Genomic DNA, 18,652 nt, shown 5'->3' on the forward strand with positions numbered 1-18,652 from the left:
AATCCACCGAAATGGTCCCGCTGTGTGTGCGGTTGTTTCAGCTACACTAACCACTGTCCTAACTGCTGCAAAATACGTGTGTGGTTGAGTTTCCAAAACCCCAGATTCTGGCTCGATTCTATTTCAAGCTAATACCGCGACACGCTTGTCCAATATATTTTTTTCCGTCCCTCTTTCCTTCCCGCTCTTTTAACTCTTTTCCATCCATCAGTCCTTGTTTTACTGACTTTATTTACGATCGTTATCAAATTTACCCAATTAATTATTTCGCTTCACTTCTATTCGCTCGCTTTTTCTCGTTTAATCTAAACATATAAATAAAGTGATAAAAACAATAAATATCCACGACTACACACTCAAAGTGTCACAGTTCTAAATTTTTTATTTAAATTTGTGGGTTTGAAAACTTCTTTTCTTCGACGCAATTTTATGTTAGTTGACATTTTTAACAATAAAAAATGATCTTACATTTTTAGCGCTGGCTTATTCATACTCGAAAATAAGGTTAACTTGAACAAAGAAAATTAATGAGCAAGCTCAAAATAGTCTTAATTTAAGAAAAATTTTTCTTTAAGTATACTCAGAAAGGAAAAATAACAGAACATATATGTTTTTAAAAATTGTCGAGAATGAACTATCTTGTCTGCAGAATTGATGGAAATGATTTTCATTCAATCCAAGTGAAGCTATTCTATTTTTTTGCTCATTATTATATATAAAAGAAACGAATTTTGATATTTTTTTCATCACAAACTTAATATGTAAAAAATTTCTCTATTTTAATTAATAGTTTTAATAATAGCAAAAAAATTAATTGTTGCTTATTGGTGGGGGAAAAAACTAAATGTTAAAATAGGGGAACAGACACTTTAAGAGTGGTCATTTTGAGAGAGTCGACTTTAGACACACATCATATTCGCTAAACATTGTAGACATTTTTAATACGCAGTATTTCGATTTTTCTTACACAATATCAAAATATTTTTAAAAGCGTAGGATAAATATACTTGAAGTTCATTGTATATTTTATTTATTCATGTATTTTTATATATAAAATTATAATTTTTTTCAAACCGTGATAAATTACTTCAATAAACAACATAATTAATTCAACAACCGGAAAAAACTCGAAAATCCGCGACAATACAAAATTACAAATTAATTTTTTCATTATTAGTATTCAGTGTAATAAATTCAACTCTCATTGTACCGTTATTATTTCCCCATTTTTAACCACCCGGAATTTTCGACATTATAAATTGCACCGTGTGTAAAGTATATAAATATATGTGTTTACTAGGGTGATTCAAAAAAAAAGAATATTTTTTTTTTCGTTTGGTACTCTGAAAAATAGGTTCCTAGACACCTCTAAGAAAGCCTCTCCAAGCATGAGTTCTTAATTGTAACGGGAAGGTCCTCCTTCTTACAGTTTTCTATTTTTTCTTATTATCAGATAGAAAAATTTATATCTCGCTTCCAACTACTTGAAAAAATATCTTGTTCCTTAGATTTTGTAGGAAATTGAATGCTCTACAAAAAAGGTCTCTTACGATTTTTTCGTAAACCCAACCGTTTAAAAGATATTAACGGTTAAAGTTTGATTATTTTTGGGAAAATTTTTTATTTCTTATGAATTTTATAACTCAATGAAAAAAAATCATTATGAATGATGAAACTCATAGTTTTGTAGAAAATTTACTGCTCTATAAAAATGGTCTCTTATGATTTTTCGATCAAGTTGAGCGTTTACGAGATATTCATCGTCAAACATAAATGCATATCAATTTTTCTAGTTTTTGATCAATAATTCGAAAAATTTCACTTTATTCTGTGAGTTTCAAGGAAATTTAGACAAATTTGAGTTTTTATTATAAAAGCAACTCCTATAGATGTTTTCTGTTCAAAAATTCATTTGAAAGTTTTTATTCTAATAATATTTTTTTAATTTTATCTTTAATAATTTAAAATCTTAATCGCGTTGTCATTTATTATTATGAAATTTGTTCAGTGCGTATTTTTAAATTGTTTTTCACAAAATATACATAAAATTTTCGTTCGAGGGGATTTTTGTTTTGAATTCCATTTCTTCTTCTGTTTGTCTTCTGAAACTAACGCCATCTATGTTTTTTACTCTCAACTATCTTCAGTATCTACCCATTTAATACCGTATTTTCAGTGTTCCTAAAACTGATCATCTTGAATACGTAATAAAATAATTCATTTTAAATAAGTCTTATAATCATCACATAAATTTATTTATCATCAATTAACCTACAATGAATAAAGAAATACGTTTTATCGGAATACCTCTACAAAGAATTTCGGAACGTAAGTTACCAAAAGTGAAAGAGGTTATGCGTGTGTTTTTCTACCAACTTAAAATTTTAAAGTATTCAATCAAACAAAGTGCTAAAAATTCAGTTGACCAAGTTATTGAACTGTGGAGAAAAAATCAGATTCCAACTAGTGGAGCTCCTAATGCAGTCAAAAAATTTCTTCGCTATCACAGTCAATGGTTAAAATTACAAAAAAATTTCGATAAAAAGAATTCAGCGCAAAAACCAAAAGGAAATGAAATTTCAGACTGATCTTGAACAATTATTCGACATTGTGAGCGAAAAATCCTTAAAAGTGCTTGATGATAATATTAGAAAGTTGTATTTGGATCAAAAATTCGGTACCCATAAAGAGATTCTTTCTAATAATGTACCTGTATCAAACTTAACCACAACTATGATGGGAATAGATGAGAGTAGTAAGTATCTGAGATATTTAATTATTATAAAGTCAGGTAGTAGTGTAACTTTTCATAGATGACTAGATGACATTTGACTAGACAATTTTTGGAGTCCTTTCTTAATTATTTGTCATCAAAATGAATGAATTCTATACATTTTCTTCGTTTAATTTATAAAACAGATCTTATTCCAGACTTAGATCAACCGTCTACCAGTCATGCGATTGTTCCAAGTGAAAAATCAGAGTCGTTCTCTACGTATACATTAAGTGGAGTTACAAATTTTGGATCTGATTCAGAGTATGAACCTCCAATTCCGACAAAACGAGCAAAACTTGATGTCTTAACTCCTGAAGTCATTTTTGGACTCGACCGAGCTAATGTCAGCAGTAGAAATGCGATGTTTATTATTGCTCCGGTTTTACTAGCAGTAGGTATTAAAATTGAAGATACAACGCTCAGTTATAGTTCAATTCAACGAGCTCGTATGCTTCAAAGAGAAGACATTGCTAAAGGACTTAATGACAACTTTAAGACACACGATAAATACGTTGTGCATTGGGACGGAAAAATGCTGAATGACCTTGTTGGATCAAAATCTGTGGAACGGCTACCAGTTATTTTAACTGCATTTGGTACCGAACAATTACTTGGGGTTCCAAAAATGAATTCTGGGACGGCAGACAATCAAACATCAGCCATTTTATCGACATTGAGTGAATGGGGTATTACTAATTATGTTAAGGCGATGTGTTTTGACACGACGGCAGTTAATACAGGTAACTTATCAATGATAATTTAATCTAAAAAATATTTAATTATTAACGTTCTAGTTTAATTTTTATTGCTTACTGAATTTCACTTTTGAAATTATTGAGAATTATTTACTCATTTGGATTTTAAATATAATCTACAATTTGTTGAAAATATTAAATTTAACGATAGTTATCTATTTTCTTTATACAGGAATTCATAACGGTACATGTAAGGCAATTGAAAAGACTTTGGGAAGAGAGTTAATCTGGTTACCATGTCGTCACCACATTTTTGAGATCATATTGAGAAGTGCATTTGAAGTATATTGGCCTGTGTCATCTGGGCCAAACGTACCAATGTTCGGAAGATTTAAAAAATCATGGGATGAAATAAATAAAACTAATTATAAATCTGGAATTGAAGATACTGTTGTTGCTGATATCATTTTGGATAAAAAAATGAAATATCTAGTTTAATTGCACAATCCTTACAGGTATGATTTAACTGCGATTTTAAGAAAAAAATTTTCTTGTTTCTGACAAATTTTTAATTGTTTTTGATAGTTTCTACAACCCCGAGATGACTATAAAGAATTGTTGGAATTGTCGTTGATTTTCCTTGGAGAAATGCCTCAAGAAGAAATTTTTTCAAACGTCCTGGTGCAATTCATCATGCTAGGTGGATGGCGAAGGCAATTTACAGTTTAAAAATGTTTCTATTCAGAAATGAATTTAAACTTTCTAATAAAGAATTGGACGGTCTTCGGCAAATTTGTATATTTATAGTTACACTGTATTTAAAAGCTTGGTTTTCATCAACTTCTGCAACAACTGCTGCTAATCATGACTTGCAGTTTTTGAAAAATTTATTCGAGTACAAAAATATCAATTCATTGATTTCTTCAGCAACTTGTGAAAAAATGATTTTGCATTTATGGTATTTAAGTGATGAACTTGCCATTTTATCATTATTTGACGATACCGTTTCATTGGAAGTAAAAAAATATTGTTGGAGCTGTTAATACTCGTAACGGTACAGATTCTAAAGCTAAAAAATTTATAATTGATAAAAACGATTTAAATTCATTAACGCAAAAAGTCTGAGTGACTTTGTTTCTAAAAAGTCTTTAAATCTCTTTAAAATCTTTGATTTACCATATGACTTCCTTGATAAAGATATTGAATCGTGGCCTACTAATGACAGTTACATTGAAAATAAAGAATACTTTAACCAATTGAAAGTTGTTAATGATTCAGCAGAACGAGCTGTTGCATTAGTTAGTGAGTATAATCAATGCTTGACAAAAATGAAGAGCAATTCCAATACTTATTGCAAATTATCAAAGAACATCGAAAAAACTACCCAAACTGCAATAGAGGAAATTATTTACAGTAAAAGTGTACCGTTATGTTGAAAATATTGAAAATTATATGGCAGTTGATAATTAAATAAATAAATTCTTCGATAAAAAAGTGAAACACATGTGAAACACACTAAATTGAATTATATATTTAAAAAAATGCACTAATTTTTTGTTTTAATGTAATCAAACATGTCCAAGACTAAAAAAACTAATTAAAAAAATAGTTCATAACATATTTCTATTCATAGAAACTCAAATTTGTCTAAATTTCCTTGAAACTCACAGAATAAATTGAAATTTTTCGAATTATTGATCAAAAACTAGAAAAATTGATATGCATTGATGTTTGACGATGAATATCTCGTAAACGCTCAACTTGATCAAAAATCATAAGAGACCATTTTTATAGAGCAGTAAATTTCCTACAAAACTATGAGTTTCATCATTCATAATGATTTTTTTCATTGAGTTATAAAATTCATAAGAAATAAAAAATTTTCCCAAAAATAATCAAACTTTAACCGTTAATATCTTTTAAACGGTTGGGTTTACGAAAAAATCGTAAGAGACCTTTTTTGTAGAGCATTCAATTTCCTACAAAATCTAAGGAACAAGATATTTTTTCAAGTAGTTGGAAGCGAGATATAAATTTTTCTATCTGATAATAAGAAAAAATAGAAAACTGTAAGAAGGAGGACCTTCCCGTTACAATTAAGAACTCATGCTTGGAGAGGCTTTCTTAGAGGTGTCTAGGAACCTATTTTTCAGAGTACCAAACGAAAAAAAAAATATTCTTTTTTTTTGAATCACCCTAGTGTTTACCCTCTCAAAATAAATATATACATTTATATATTATTTATTTTATATAAAGTTGTGCCGAGAAATGAACTACCCGATCTGGAGCAATGACTTACTCTTTCTTCTCACCTTTTTTATTTACCTTTATTTTTTTAAACTTTTTTCTTCGTCTCAATCGACCATCGTGGTTTCGTTTATCCCTCAACCGAAGTGGGAAAAAAAAGATAGCGTGAGTGCTGGTTAAAAAGAATGAGATATAGCAAAAAAAATGAGAGTAAAACAAAAAAAAGCAAAGAGTTGAGAAAAAAAATTGATGAACGAAAGTGAGTTGAAATAATACCCGGTTAATATTTTTTGTTAAGAGTTAACCATTAATTACTGTTATTACTTTTTGATAAAAATATTTTATAATTAACGATTTTTCTGTCGTAATAAAATTCTTCTGTGATTTATATTTTTCTTTTGACAAAAACTTTCATCGATGTTTTTGGCTATTTTTGTTTTTTATTAATCAAATTTGTAGTTATTAAAGCCAGAGTGTTTTTTTCAACTTTATAAAATTTCATTTTTTTTCAATTCCTACAATTTTGACAATTTTTAGTTTCATATAAAAATTTATGTAATTAGCATTAATAATTTTTCTACGACTTTCAAATTTTGTTTTTTAAAAGTGTCTTTAACCCAGAAAATTTTACTGAAAATAAAAATTTTATTTATTTATTTATTTTCCTTATTAAAACAACCCAACAGCCCATAGGCCAACAACAGGGTCTCTATAATTATAGACATAATTATAGTTAAAAGTATTAGAATCCAGTTTTACAGACAATAAGATATAGTAGGATGACGGAATTTTTAGTAAAATAGACTAGAATAGCTGATATACATATTTATTTAAAAATTAAATAATAAATTAATTTTATACAAGTGTACAGTTAAATATTAAAATAATTGTTAAATTGCAAAGATACACTCAAGAGAATTTTTTAATTTCCGAAGTAATAAATAAAAAACTCGACAGAAGGTGCAAAAAAAGTATTACTTGCTAGAGCAGCAATTTTCTAAATCTCTCAAGATCTCAACATTTGTTACAAGCAAAAAAATATCAAATGCTGAAGAACAAAAGTGTCGAGGATCTCTCGGGAAAATTTGCCCGTCATTTGTGTCTTTATAAATGGCCCGACACTTATACATAAATATATACCTATATCTATATCTATATGTAACTATCTATCTATCTATCCAGACAGTAGAGCGGAGTTTTTTTTTCAAAACTAATGAAAACTCGCCTTTTTTTTTAGAAAAGTTTTCCGTATATAACTTGTCCTTTGGACTAACGGCAAAAGGAGAGTTTTAGTTGAGTGTTGAGTGCGGAGAGTTAAGTTAACAGAGAGTGAGTCCCAAAATGAAGTCGAGTTTAAACGTACAAGCATGTCTCCGTCATAAATCAGTGGTACTCTGTGGCACGATTGTCTTATAGTCTTCCACTCTTCCAGTCGGCATACCAGGCCGACCCCTAAGTTTATGACGTGACGCACGTAAGGGAGGCCATGAGAAAGAGGAACGGCCCTCTTCTGGGAAATAGAGAAAGAGAAAGAGGAAGATGTGAGAGAAAAGGATGAAGAAAAGGAAGTGAGTAGGAAACGAGTTAACGGAGGACGGTTACTGGAGTAGCTGAAGAGAGACAGAGAAGATGAAGTGCGGCTAGCACAAAAGTTATTAAATTTGATTAGACTGCAGTAGAACAGCAGTAGCAGTCAGTCTGTTTGCTATATACCTTCAGATCAAGGCAAGCTACTATGATGATGATGAAAATAGAGAAATATACAGAAATATATCTATAGTGATGTTATATATCAGAGCTTTCTTGGTATATCAATAGTTTACACACACACACACACACACACACTTGAAGAGTGTGTACATAATAGACTATATAACATGGAGGCAAACAGTCGTATTAAATGTAATTGTCAAAGTTGTTGAGCATATATGAGTGTGGAAGGTTACGACAGTTTGTGAAAATTACCTTATCATTGGTTGCTCCAGGCGAATGAAGAGATTTTCCTCAAAAGTTTACAGAAGACTCCCAGACGAAGAAGACAAGAAGTGCAGGTAGTATAGCACCGTGCCAATACTCGGGGTGCCTGTAAAAATGATTAGAGATTTTTTTTTTGCAAGTTGCAACTAGATAAAATTATAAAGGAAGTTATAGTTGTAGTTTATTGGGGCAATTTAAATTTATTTATGGGAAAACTTTGTTGAATTTTAACTAGTAAGTGACAAAGCTGGTTGTTTATAGATTTTAGTTTTTGAAGGTGTAGGAAAGTAAGAATACGATTTTATTTACTTAATTCATTTATGTTACATAATTTTACGCTACATACTTACTGACAACGTTGATAATTAATATTAACATTTACAAGGTAAAATAGTTAATTATGCCACCCCGAAATCCAATAAACCATTTGAAACATTGAAACGTAATCAGAATTTGAGTAAATTTTACTATTTAGTTTTTTCTGTGCAATTCACTGTCTAATTGACTAAGAGGGAAAGAGATAAATTGAGGTTTGCTGACTTAATGGTTTCGTGGTTGATAAGTGGAATAAATTTTGGACCATAAGATGGTGGAAAAAATTACGGGGATTTTTTTTGCAGGAATTAACGAGGATTAATTAAGAAAATTTTATCTTTTACTTTTATTGAATAGAATGAAAACATATTTAGATTAATTTTTTTCTGTCCGAGATAATTTTTTGACGAAAGCTTGTGATGTTATTATGATGATTAAAATTCTTTAAATAATTGTCACATGTAGATGAATCTCAGTTTAAATAAAAAGCTATTTTTGAACCCTCTGGTCTAGTTTAATACATAAATGTCTGATTTTGAAGCTAAATTCAGATTCAATAGAAGTGAAACTAAAATTAGCGAACTTCACATTGACTTTTCGGTGATACAAAACCTACAAGAACTCTGTCCAGAATAGAACTTTTGAAATTTTATTCATTCCAAACTACACGGAAAGAACAAAATGACACTGCATATCCTCGCATATTATACTCACTGATATACTCTGATATGACACTGCATATACTCAGTGATATTTGTATAAAAATCTGTAAAAATCTGTAGAAAATAATTTTGTATAATCTGGAGCATATTTGATGTTATCTGAAATTTTTTTTCATCACAGATATCACTCAGTATAATATGCGAGGATATGCAGTGTCATTTTGTTCTTTCCCATGTAGATCAAATTATTTTTAGATTGAAGAAATTATTATTGTTATTTTCATTGAAAAAAAGTACTTAGTGTTTTGAAATGAGTGTAAGACAAATATTGATATTGTCATTGTAACATTCAATCGTTTTAAATAAAGATCATAAAAATCATTTATTCAGGCATTTATAGATATTAACATAAGATAAGTTAGATTGCATTAAAAATAATTCGCTGATTTAAAAAATTGTAAGCGTAAAAAAAAAAAAACTGATTCTCATGACAATTTTATTAAATCGTTAAAGTTCATTAGTGATTATTAATCAAACTCAAAAAAATTTCTGATATAGCCTAAAATCCAATTTTTAGATTTATTTATTTACAAACAACCAAACCCAGCAGCCGTAGCTATTAACAGGATTAATAATTTTTATAAAGTAATTATTCTTAAATTATTTCTTCGATGACAAGATAACCAAAAAAATAAAGTAACAAATTCAGATTGCATCAATCGCTTCATAACTACTCGAGTAAGTAAACATAAAAATAAAAATACTGAAGGAATAAGGTAACAAATTTGTAAAAAGAAAATTTGAGTAATTATAGACATCAATTAACGCCATAAATAAAACATATTAGGTTACATATGAAAATGTAAAATAAATTTTCAATAGAGTTCTTAACTTAAAATTTTTATATATTTTCTCGAAAATGTGTGTTTTATAAGAAAATTTGCAAAGTGAATCCGATTTTTTACAGCGTATGCTCACATTCGTATTGATATCGCTAATTTTCAAATTAAGCTACACAAGGACTTATCAAAAATTTTTTTCCCGGGCTTGGAAGGCAAAATAGTTCTCTGTAATTTTTATCATTAGATAAACTTCCTTCTAAATCTTATTATTTAATAAAATTATTAGTATGACGCTATGATGAATAAATTTTATTTTATTATCGTAAAAAGAAAAATCAATGGTGGACAAGAAGATATTTCTTTTTAATATATTTAAATAATAATGAATATTTATGGGGTATTGTATGAATAATAAAAGTAATAGAGGCTCGGGCGAATTTATTAAAATTAAAATCTGTATATTTTATATATTGGTAGACAAAATACAAAAAAAGTTAATAAAAATACAATAAAGAGTACATAGAATAATAAGAGTATAGTGTAACGAAATTAACGTATCCATTGACTTGTGAATATTCAGATGGTCGGATACTCTTCGGTGTTTCGGTAGTAAGGATCCACGTGAGCGTAACCAGTTGGGAATATTCATGGGCTCTCATCCCTTAATTCGCGTGCGGTGCGAGATGCGAGAGTTCTCATCTTCTATGTGATGCGCGATATCAGTGCTGAGAATTTATATCTGCACTGAGAGAGAACAAGTCAAGAGTGTATGTAATGTAATATATAGGAATGTATATAAATATAAGTATGATATGTTGGGTGGTATGTGTCTGAGTCAGAAGCACGTACCTGAAGAATATATACAGGCATTTGTGAGTCAAGATGGAAAAGTATAAAAAGTGGTTTATAAAGAAAGATATAAGGGGTGTAAGAAAATCAGGTGAGCAACGGGAGACAAAAAATTGTGTTGAAAAAAGTAAAATAAGAGCAGGGAGAAAATGAAAGAGAGGAAGAGGGAAAGAGAGAGAGAGAGAGAGAGAGAGAGAGAGAGAGAGAGAGAGGAAGATATAAGGAGAAAAAGATCGTAGTGGGTTGGGCAGTGATACATTACCAGAATCTGCGAAACTTTTTCCATCATCGATTCACTCCTTCTCTCGGTTCGGTCACTTGGGAGCACTCGAGCTTCCTCGGCACACTCGATTTTATACGGACCAAGCGCCAGCCCACGACCCCACGAGGCGTCGGATCAAGAGTGAACAAATCCAAAAAATATCAACCCAAGGGGTGAGAAAAGAAAGATTAAGAGAAAAAAAGAGAACGATGAGAAAATTAAAAGAAAAAAAAAAGTTGCGTACATTGGACAGCGATTCGCGTTATACATTCTTTTGTTAATGTCCTACAAATTATACTCATTTATTAAGTTAGTTCATGAATTAAATGACTGACAAATATTTTATTATTATTGTTTTTGTTATAACCATCAAATTTTTTGATGGCAATGAATGACTACATTCATGAAAACGTTGTCTAGCATGTATAATTTTTTTGACCAAAAGTAGTCTTGAAAATCGCCAACAGGTGGCGCATGGTATCTGAGTTGTCTCTTTATCAAAGAGTTAATTTTAATAGTTTTAAAATAACAGTCATTTTATGACTTTCTTAAGAGCGTTTATTACATTAGTTATTATTTTATCTACTAAAGAAATTTCTTTAGTTACAATAAATTACACAGTAACAAATTTTGCATTATTGCGTCAAAAAATTTTGTGTTAAATATTTAACACTTTTATGTGTAAATTTAAGATTTATTGTATTAAACTAACACAAAAAAATGTTAAATATTTAACATAAAAATTTTTGACGCATTGACACAAAATTTTTTATTGTGTAAGTTTTCGTTTCCACACATAACCTGCTAAGGCCATTTACGACCAGAACAGGTTATATATGGCCGTATCAAAGTATATACAAACATATTAAAAAATTGGCCATTTATGACCTTATAAATAATTTTTTTCAACATTTTGGAAAGTTGGATATTATTAAACTAATGTAAATCATTATTAAGTATTGATACAATTTTTAATGTTTATATATACTTCACACATGTACATTTTTGGTCTCAAATATGGACATTAATGGAAGTTTTCTATGTACATCGATAAAAAAATTTCACTATCCGTGATATAAATTCAACTATTGAAATAAATAATTTATTTATTAATTAAAAGTTTATAAAAATTTTTTAATGTCAAAATGATTATAAAATTAATATACCCATACGAGGTTAAAAATTCATTTATGACCCTTTTTTGGGTTAATGTGACCTGATCATTGTTATCCATCATTATCATTATTATAGTGCTAAATTTAATGTTAAAAAATTTTTCCGACGGACAAATGATTGATCGAGAGACAATATCGAGAATCTAAAAAAATAAAATCACAAAGGAGCTTTTATTTGAAAGATAAAAAATAAAAGAGAAATGAAAATGATGTCTGTAACGATGAGTGTAGAATAAATAATGGAAGATGAGAAATACGATCTGTAGATACATCTATATCTGTATGTATAATATATATTTACGTATGACCGGAGAAGAGAAGGGGAGATTAAAGAAAAGTGACAGGATTATAAAAGACATTTCTGCTTTATTTTATTTTTATGCTGTGAATGTATTGTTGTACTGTAAAAAACAAAGATTTACGTTCACAAAAACAAAGCGAGACAGAAGAACAGAGCAGCAGTGAAGGAGGATTAGAGTTCCAACAGGTCAAAGCGGCATTAAAAATACGTGTAAAATATTCACGGCATGCTGGATGTATGCTTATCCTCATCTCGCTTCCATCTCAATCTTTACTTACACGACTTTGCAGTGACTAGTACCTAGTACTCGGTGCTTAGATCTTACTTCCAGTCGGCTGGCTCTTGAGTTTGTTGGATAGATCGTAGTAGTGGATTTAGTTCCAGCTCCAGTTTTGCTAGCAGAATCGGACAGTGCAGACCGACAACGACAACGACATCGACCACATGTAGGTCGCAAGAGACTAGACTGCGACACTACGTGCCTCGAGAATTGAGCCAAAGACTTAAGTCTAGATTTTCACTTTTGCTCCATCTTCAACCGTACGTTTTTCACTTACTCAAGTGCACGAACCTCTTAAGGGTTTAATGGTCAAGATTATTTTAATCTCTAGATGTATATCTTCTTCACAATAAAAAAAAAAAAAAAAAAAAAAAAGAACATCTTAGCTCAAGGAAAATATTGTTGGTTGAAGAATATTTTTCAGGATACCTTGATTCAAGTAATGTAATAATAATAATTCACTTTTTACTTGTATATATTGGGCATACTTTTACAAGGCTGAGTAGATGGCAGCCGTCGCTCAGCGACTGTACTGCCGTCTTTTATGGGTACACTGTACTCATTGGACCCCAGCGCATCCATCTCGCTTCATTATTCAAATTTTCTTTTGCCTGCGTTCAGGAGTTTTTTTTTTTTTCCTGCATTCAGATTATTACACACATATTATCAACGTCTTTTTCTTTATAATCACATATCTGTTCATCACACTTTCGAATTCTGGCACATATCTTTATTATTCTCCATGTGGCTGTGGACCGACATATGCTTTCTGTACTGCATTTACCCTATTCCTCACCCCTTTCGATCGGTTGTTGGAATAGTGGCGATGGGGAAACCACAGAGAAAACCCATGACAGTAGAGTTCGGCTACCAAAGTGACCCCCGGACGGTTGGTGTTGGAACTATTCGAACAACCTTCGGGGCTCGAACCCTCGCCTCACGGCACGATGTGCGACCGAACTAACGCGATAATGCCTTAGTCCGCTCGCCCATCATGCCGCGTTTTTTTTATTCAAGCAATATATTTTCTTACTATTGAATATTTTGGTTCGAAAGTTTCAAAGAATTGAATGACATAAAATAATTTTTTAAATTAATTTTTTCTTTTTTTCCAATGAAGCAAAAGATATTTTGGACCAACAAATTACGTCTCTTTACGCAAAATATGTATTTTACTTATTCTGAAAGGAAATGATTCAAATCAAAATCATGATAGTGTTTGAGTATAGTGGGTGAACCGTATCACTTCGTGTAAAAATGGTATATTTAATCTACAAGTCAAAATTCCAGCAAGACTCATCTTTCTTTTACGGAAAAGATTTATTAGCGATCATTTGTCCTCTCTCGGAGATTGCCAATATTATGTTTGGTTGAAAAATTATACATAAGCATATGTGACCATTAGGGTGTGCCAAAATGTAACTTCCATGATAGAGCTCTTAAAACTGGAATTTTAAGTTACGCTTTTAACAGGAGTTGTGTTTGGGCATTTTCTGACATATTTTGAGCGCAGGAAATTTAATTGATTCTCATAGAATTTTTTACAGGAGCTTTGTTTGGATACTTCCGGCCAATTTTTGAAATTTCAGTGGATTCGCCCAAACAAAGCTCCTGTTAAAAAATTCTCTGAAAATAAAATAAATCTGTTACGCTCAAAATATGTCAGGATATGTCTAAACACAACTCCTGTTAAAAGCGGAACTCAAAATTCCAATTTTAAGAGGTCCATCACGGATGTTACATTTTGGCACACCCTAGTGACCATATTAAACCATATATGGCCACATCAAAAAATTCTTTCACAGATTTTTCTTAAGAGCTTGGTTCGGTTAGGGCTTAAGTGCGAGCTTTAATAAATTTTTCTTTTTTCGTAAAAAATGTATACTGTGAAGCCAGAAATGTTGATTTTCTTGCTGTGACTACTTATTTATTGAGCTCAAAAAAAGATTTCATTGATTAAGAAGTCATGTACTTTTGATTAAAAATCTTTTTATATTCACTATAAAAATAAATTACTTCCAAATCAAAAAGTTATTTTCTTCATTCAAGTTTTTCTGAAATTATTAGTTAAAAAGAAAATTTCTTAAATTCAAAAAAAAGCTTTTGTAGTTTAAAAAAATATTTTTAAAAACCAAGATGTTCTTGGTTTAAGTGATACTTTTTTTCAGTGTGTATATAACGAAAAAATTTATCTCTATCCTACTATCCTATCCCTTTTTTTTGCTTCCAAGTTTTTCTTCACATTCGCAAGGAAGCACATGTGTGGCACATATTTATTATTTATTGTGTAATTACGAAAATATGTCGTGCAGACAAGTGCTCGGAAGTGCTCCTAGAATTATCGAATCAGGAGTCGGAAGCATCGGTACCAAAAATAAATAAGTGTATTTTATATGTAATATGTATGAAAAGAAATAGAGATAAAATGTGAATGTGAGGGGTTAGTCGCATGCAGACCCCCATAGAAGAAGCTGTCTCGTTATTGGATACGAACTTTGTCCCTTTAAAGCATGTTGACGTGACCTCTTTTCCATCGAGACCCGGCGACGTCTGACGATTACTACTTAGACGACTCTGACAAAGAACTCGACGAGACTGGACTATTGAATTCCCTCGAGCAATACGAAAAAAATTTTGAATATTATCGAAAAGGCAACGAATCATTTTATAATCCTTCGGATAAAAAGTTGGAAATGTTTCATTGATACTCTCCAAGTATCTTTTCAATAACTTTTCCGTCTATTTTTTTTTAGGAAATGTTCGATAAAATATTGTATTCCCGCAAAAAATGAGACATACATTATGCACATACGATCAATGATTTATATGTATGCTGGTCATGCCTGAGCATATACGATCATATTAACAGTCTTAAAAATAAATTATTACATTAAATATAGAAATAATACTTGAGATTACATTTTTATCTGAATTAACTTAATTATAAAAATTTAAACCTTCCTTTCATTTTTAGTATTCAAGATTTGTTATTTTTCATATTTGTTCATGTATGGGCACTTATAATGTTTAATGAGTTGTATTCAGAGTATGTAATCATGCATGAAATATTTTTCTCGCGGTTCTATTTTACATCTTGAAAGAACTTTGTCCAAGTAAATTTAATTCGAGGAAAATGTTGAATTTGCTGAAAAACTAATTGAAACAGTCAATAAAATCATTAAAAAAGTCATGGATACTATAATATACTAGATATAAGGAGGAAGAATCCTTATAAGGCTCAGGACGCGATAGTTTAATTTAGATTTACATATATATTTAAATTTAAATGTATATTAATATAAATATTTCATGAGATACATGATTTTAACGTAACATATAGTAAAATAGATTTAAAACTTTGACCGGGTTTTTTTCAAATCGACCTTTTTCAAACTGGTTGCATCGATAACTCAAACAAATATCAACCAATTTTCAAAACTTTTTTTTGTCTTGTTCTTCTTTGCACTAGCTAAGGTTGCCCATGGCCGATTTTGAAATTTTTGATTTCTAAGATTTTTTAAAGCTGTTTGACTCAAAAAAAAAAAAAAAAAAGCCAAAAATATGAAAAAATCATTAATGGGTCGCCATTTTTTTCAAATAAAAATAAAAAAAATCGGCTACGTGCTATGATAACCACATTCATACAGATTATAAAGTAGTTGAATTTTTTTTTTTCGGACGACCCGTTTTCTAGCTAGTTATGCGACCATAGAATGGAAATTTCTGAGTTCCCGCTGTGAAAATCAATGAATGCTTTAAGCCTCATCAAAAACGATTAATTCGATTGGAAGATATCACAATTAAAAATTCTCAAAATAATTAAATATGTTTTTAACAACCAATAGATTTTCGTGTTTGAAGAACTCAAAAAAGTATAACAGTTGTGTTTTTTTTCCAAAGAGCTCAAGACTTCAGAATATATAATTTCTCGAGTATTTTTAACTCGTACATAGCGGGAAGTTCCAGGGATAACCTGCAGAGTCAACCGATTTCCATTTTTTTGTTGAGGCTGCACTGATAAAAAAATTAACTTGACTCGAGAACCAAACTCTTGAACCAAGAATACCATTTTGAAGAAAATGATTTTCTTGAGTCAAGAGAATAAATTTTTGAGTTAAGAAATTATTCTTGATCTAGGAAAATATTCTTGATTCAAGAATTTATGCTCTTGACTCAAAAAAATCATTTTCTTAAAAATGGTACTCTTGGTTCAAGATTTTGGCTCTTGAGTCAAGTTAATTTTTTATCAGTGTGGACAACAATGTTAATTACTTTGTAACGATTCGCTATTCCTCATGAAAATTTAGAATATTTATCTTCAATGTACATTAGGGTGTGCCAAAATGTAACTTCCGTGAGAAACCTTTTACAATTAAAATTTTTAATTCCGCTTTTAACAGGGACTGAGACGATAAATTTGATTTTCATAGAATTTTTTAACAGAAGCTTAGTTTGGGCACTTCCGCTGAAAATTCAAAATTTGGTCGGAAGTGCCCAATTGAATCTCTTGTCAAAAATCCTATGAAAATTAAATAAATCCTCTCACCCCGAAATATCTCAGAAAATACCTAAACACAACTGCTGTGAAAAGTGGAACTCAAAATTTCAATTTTAAAAGGTTTCTCACGGAAGTTACATTTTGGCTCACCCTAACGTACTTTTAGTAAAAAAAAAAAAAAAAAAACTGATCTTGAAATTTTTTTATTTTCTCGTTAAAAAAAATTCCCAAAAATCATTTATTTTTTCGTTTATAACAACAGCCCAGTCGGAAGCACTGAGAAGTACGTTTGATATTAATTACATTAAAAATCTTAATCAATAAATTCAATAATAATTAATCATACCTGCCCAAAGGTGTCATCACGTACACTGAAGAGGAGAAAAAACATTAATGAATATAATATAATATTTACGAGGTCAGGTGGTTGATGAAAAAGAAGAGTTTATCTCCGCGTCATTAGTAAATGCAATTCACGTGTCGCGATAACAAGTGCTAGGGGTGGCTACTATACGATCTATAGAGTCAGGTCGAGCAGGGAGTCTACTACAAGTTTGGTGGGGATAGGGGAAAGGTGGAGGGACAGACGAGAGGAACGAATAAGAATGAAAAGTCAGATTTGGAGCTTTAGCGTCGAAAAGCTCTGGGGGCTGAGTGCAGGCCGGGAAGGAGATGGAGTCGAGTTTGGAAACTAAACTGCCGGCACTCGACGTTTATTCGTCGATCGTCATTGTTTTTGTTACTTAACGACGAAACAATGCATAAGTAGGAGATTCCCTGGAGTGTCGCTGACGGCACTTGCTCTGCTCTTTCTCTTTATCTAGGGCCACTCACCCCCGTCTGCTGCACCCCTGCCCCGGCACTTTACAATCCTTGACCCCGTGATCGTCACGTTTTACCATTTTCAAACATTTCAACTCTACTTTAGACAACCCTCGACATTCCATTGTGCTCATTCCTCCGAAATAAAGACTATTGTTATTATAACTTATTATTTTAATCTATTTACTTTCATTTTCATCAAATCTGGTATTGGTGCGTGATTACGGCTAGGCTAAAAGATATTTGTGATGACATTAAATATATAGAATTTAATCTACAAATTTACAAGTTAATCCTTATTCAAGTAAATTTTTTACAGACCTTAATAATGAATGACAACTTTAAATTAAAAATTAAAAAAAAAAGCGTAATAATTATCGGAGCATATTTTATAATAGTATGGTAATAAATCATAATTTTATAAAATTAAATAGTTTAAATAAATATTGCCAAATTATTACACGGTTAATTTTTATAGTTTTAAACAGTAAAGCGCACATCAGGGCAGCAAAAATATACATATTACAGAACTTAATGTAGAAAGTGTAAAAGCCACAATTTATAATTTAATATCGAAAATAAGTGATTAGTAGCTGTCACTATAGTAAATAACGACTCTCTCATCTTAAAAAATTACAATTTTAAACAGTATTAAATTTGTACATAAGTTCTTGCAATTTCATGATTGTAAGTGCTATTGTAATTAAAAGTACATTATGTTTACAATTCCTTGCGATTTGTGCTTAATTGTATCAAATATTGTTTGTTATTATAAATTTATATAATTTTACATGTTTAGTTATTGTTTTATTTTTCTTAGGTAAGAAATTTTTATTAAAAAACCTAAATAAATATAAGTTATGCTTTAAGTCTAAGTATTTACATTTATACATCTTAGTTTCAAACAGTAAAAATTGCCATTTCAATATGTAGCACATACTATGAGGAGAA

General features: G+C 30.4%; 2 protein-coding genes across 8 annotated transcripts in view; both read left to right on the forward strand.

The window, feature by feature from the left end:
• The window catches only part of LOC141527017 (lachesin), a 294,984-nt gene that overhangs the window by 61,629 nt on the left and 214,703 nt on the right, over positions 1-18,652 (forward strand). The window lies entirely within an intron of this gene.
• On the forward strand, positions 1,948-4,072 carry LOC141527299 (uncharacterized). The gene is made up of 3 exons (XM_074242707.1): positions 1,948-3,516; positions 3,704-3,986; positions 4,057-4,072. The coding sequence occupies exons 1-2, from the start codon at positions 2,880-2,882 to the stop codon at positions 3,967-3,969; spliced, it is 903 nt and encodes a 300-aa protein (XP_074098808.1). The 5' UTR covers positions 1,948-2,879; the 3' UTR covers positions 3,970-3,986; positions 4,057-4,072.

This window comes from Cotesia typhae, unplaced genomic scaffold (genome assembly GCF_013202065.1).
Source record: "Cotesia typhae breed Kobodo isofemale line unplaced genomic scaffold, CoteBio_Ctyphae contig_4, whole genome shotgun sequence".
In the NCBI taxonomy this organism is placed as follows: Eukaryota; Metazoa; Arthropoda; class Insecta; order Hymenoptera; family Braconidae; genus Cotesia; species Cotesia typhae.

Coding starts and splice junctions, on each gene's coding strand:
- LOC141527299 (XM_074242707.1), top strand. CDS start 2,880: ATGAATTCTATACATTTTCTTCGTTTAATTTATAAAACAGATCTTATT. Junction 3,517..3,703: donor CACGACGGCAGTTAATACAG/GTAACTTATCAA, acceptor TTCTTTATACAG/GAATTCATAACGGTACATGT.